This window comes from Notolabrus celidotus, chromosome 19, assembly GCF_009762535.1.
Source record: "Notolabrus celidotus isolate fNotCel1 chromosome 19, fNotCel1.pri, whole genome shotgun sequence".
Taxonomy (NCBI): domain Eukaryota; kingdom Metazoa; phylum Chordata; class Actinopteri; order Labriformes; family Labridae; genus Notolabrus; species Notolabrus celidotus.
The window spans coordinates 26,923,738-26,927,382 of NC_048290.1; the positions used below are offsets into that span (position 1 = coordinate 26,923,738).

Sequence of the window (3,645 nt, forward strand, 5' to 3'; positions counted from 1 at the left end):
TAACTCAAAGCGGGAAGTAGGCTACACTTATTTCTATCTCACATACGTTTTTTTTCATGAATAATAGGAAATAAATTAGGAGATACAACGATGTCTTTACCTGCAGCCAACAGGAAAAAGAACGACATGAGGAAGACAGGAGGGGGCCCTCCCTCACAGGACTACACTCCTGCTGAGGAGCTCGCCCTCAGCAACAATGAAGGCCGTCCCTTGATGGAAGGGGTGCAGGGGGGCCTTTCATCAGACCCTGGTGGAAGTGGCAGCTCTCAACGGACTACATTTGTACAGGGTTAACGTATATGTCAATTACTCAATCATTGGGCTACTTGACTTTTAATGATAATAATTTTGCTGCCACCACCCACCAATACCCTGAATCCTTTGGAGGTAGCAGTGAAGGCAGCATGTCGCACACACTTGCATGTAATCTCATGTTGCTGATCATGGAATGTGTCACTAAAGATGTTTGATTTTCTCAGTTGGAAACTCTTAATGAGGACACAGTCTGCTTGCTCAGAAAGAGCTTTGGAGGTACACTTTATTAAAATGTCATCAAGTATTTATCATGTAAATGCTTGACATGAGTCACATCCCTGGGAATGTGGATACTTGACTGAATGTTCATATATTTATATTTATCTCTGATGACTTGCTAAGGTGGTTGTGGTTTGCACTGTCCCATGTCATATTAAATAAATGTCAATGATTTTAATTTAGCTGGAAGAGGTGAATCCTTTCCCCAGTGAGCATCAGACCTCTACCTCTCAGCAGACTGGATCACAGGTGGAAATGAAGCACAACTTGTTTTATGAGGATTGTCGGCTTGATATCTGCATTCTGTTTGAATTGCAGAAACTGTGCTGTGTTTCAGGTTGGAGCTGACAATGTGAGGACTCTGCACAAAAGAAAATTGGAGCTCGACATGGAATATGAAAGACTGTTGATAAAAAAAACAAAACTAGAAATAGAGAAGCTGGAGCATGAGAAGAGGGTATAACTGGTTTTATTTTCTGCACCATTAAATTAAGGAAACAACTTAATGCATAACTGTTTGTCTTCCCAGGAAAGGGAGAGCAGAAAATGAGAGAAAGAAATAAAGATGCATAAATGAAAGAAAAAGAAAAAGAACAAGTCCTTTGTTCAAGTGAAGAATTGTTGGGTTATGGCTGCTCTTACTGCCCTTCCAGTGGGAAAGTCCAAGGTGATGGGGTCCACAACATCAGGGGGGTGGGGGTTCACAACAGGGGCCCTTTCCTTCCGAATTGCGGCAATGTTGTGAAGAATAACACAACACAATTATTTTGCAGGCTCTGTCAGGTGCCACTCTCAACCACTGCAAGGAGGTAAATCTAGCTTTAAGAATCCCAATTGTATTCTCAATTCTTGAGCGGGGTTTTGCCAGGGCCTCGTTGAATGACGTTTGTGGTCCTGCTTCAGGGTCAGGGTAAGGGGTCATAAGTGATGCTTGGCAGGCATAGCCCCTGTCTCCCAGCAGAAACCCCCTGAACAGCCCTGAAAACCACAAGAAACATGCCACCATCAGTATCACACAATGAATGTTTAAATAAAAAATCCAATTTGAAAAATTGCAAAATCACCCGGCTCAAGTTTGTCACACAGCCGAGCACTGAGGTCAACAAACCAGCTGCTCCTGGATGTGCCTAAAACAAGGCTTAAAACCCGGGGGGGGCGAGCCTTTGCAGCAGCAGCCCCTAAGCTCTGGAATGGCTTGCCACTCCAATTAAGATCGGCCCCAACTGTTGAATGTTTTAAATCTTTGTTGAAGACACATCTCTTCTCTTTGGCCTTCTCCTCGTGAAGAGGACAGTAATATCCTGCTATGTTGTTGTTTATTGTTGTCTTCATGTACTTTTACTTTTTACCTTGTAAAGCACTTTGGCCAACACTGGTTGTTTTTAAATGTGCTATATAAATAAAGTTGATTCGACTTGATTCCCTAAAGATCAGGGAGTCATGAACTGACCTGGGCCACTTCGCCTCAACACTTGTGACGAGGTAGTTATGGTCACAAGTCATCTGTAAAATAATTTATTGTTAGTAATGCCTCAGGTTGTAGCATCAAAAAAGCTCCTCCACAGAGTGACTGGTGGTCCAAGAATTATTCAGTTTTCACTATTGCATGCAGATTAAAAATACACTTGATTCTGCAAATTACCAGTGAATGATTCACCTGAACAATGAGGCTGTGAAATGATTTACGGTTGACGTAGTCTGCCTCATTTTCACCCAAAGGGCCGGGAATGGGGATGTGCGTGCAATCTATCACACCGATCACTCTTGGGAATCCTATAAAAAGGGTAATCTGGATTTAATGATCAACAGTATGTCAAATGATCTTGATTATTCAATAAGAATACTTTTACAGGTTACCTGCGATCTTGTAGAGGCCCTCTTTATAGCCTGTGTCGGCAAGTGTCCCAAGAACACGGCAAACATATCCAACGTATCAACAAGTGCACCAGTAACCTTATGAATTGTGGAACACACAGTGTTCTTACTTAGATTTTCAGCATCTCCGACTGCATACATGAATGTGCCTATGGCAAAAAAACGTAATGCAATGCAGACTGTCTGCTGAACGCTCAGTGCATGACTCTGTGTGTGCTCCAGAAGCACACACAGATATTTTATTCCTTCCACTGAGAACCTATAACGTTCAATGAGTGCATCATCTGGGAGAAACAGAGGGTTTTGCCACTCAGTGATCATCTTACAATTTGCACTCCCAGCTCTACGGGGTTGTCCAAAAATGGGCATGCCATCTTTCTAGTGAATTGATTGGTCAGTAGGCGGGCCCTTTATACGCACTGATCTCTTATACCGAACATTTTTGCACAAGCAAATCCAGCTTTGTAGTATACCCCTCTGGAAGGAAGACAAAAGGCACACTGGAGAAGACCTGATGAACCAACATGCAGAGACTGAATAAAGGGTAATCAAACACAGGTGTGACACAAGAACCAGGTGAAATTAATCAGGGTGGGGCACACAATCACAGAGAAGGAAAAACTCATGAAGTAGACTTGACACAGTGGGGAAATACCACAAAATAAAATGTGGAACACTACACACACACACACACACACACGCACACACACACACACACACACGAAGTACCAGAACACAAGGGTAAAGAATGACAATACAACACAAGAATTGACAACTGATAACTCAAGGAAAACTAAAACAAGAAGGATTCAAAGCTAAACAAATCAACCAATGACAGACTGTTTCTACTTTGAAAAAAATATATAAATAAACAACAACTTGGCAAAAATGAAGTCTTTTTATAATAAAAAGGTTCAAAGCAGTATGTTTTATTATTTTAGTAATTTTAACTGTTATCTTATTCGATTTTTATGTATTAATTTATTTATTTTATCTACTCAGTTTTATTGATATTTTTAGCCTTAGTTGCATTTTCAACTCTTATCCTTACCTTTTATAAATCTATTTATTTTAACTACTTGTATTCTTAATTTTGATGCTTTAACTCATTTTAACATATTTCATTTTATTCTCTTTTATTTTATGTTATTTTTATTATTTATTATTATTATTATTGTAATTATTATTATTATTATTATTATTATTAATAATAATAATAATAATAATAATAATAAT

General features: G+C 39.6%; 1 protein-coding gene across 1 annotated transcript; it reads right to left on the reverse strand.

Moving 5' to 3' along the window:
• Nucleotides 1-1,126: 1,126 nt before the first annotated feature.
• On the reverse strand, nt 1,127-2,783 carry LOC117831289 (putative nuclease HARBI1). The gene is given in 7 exon segments (XM_034709916.1): nt 1,127-1,294; nt 1,296-1,516; nt 1,769-1,794; nt 1,950-2,037; nt 2,192-2,307; nt 2,385-2,732; nt 2,735-2,783. Coding segments are annotated over 7 exon segments (1,002 nt in total). The 3' UTR covers nt 1,127-1,140.
• Nucleotides 2,784-3,645: the final 862 nt, after the last annotated feature.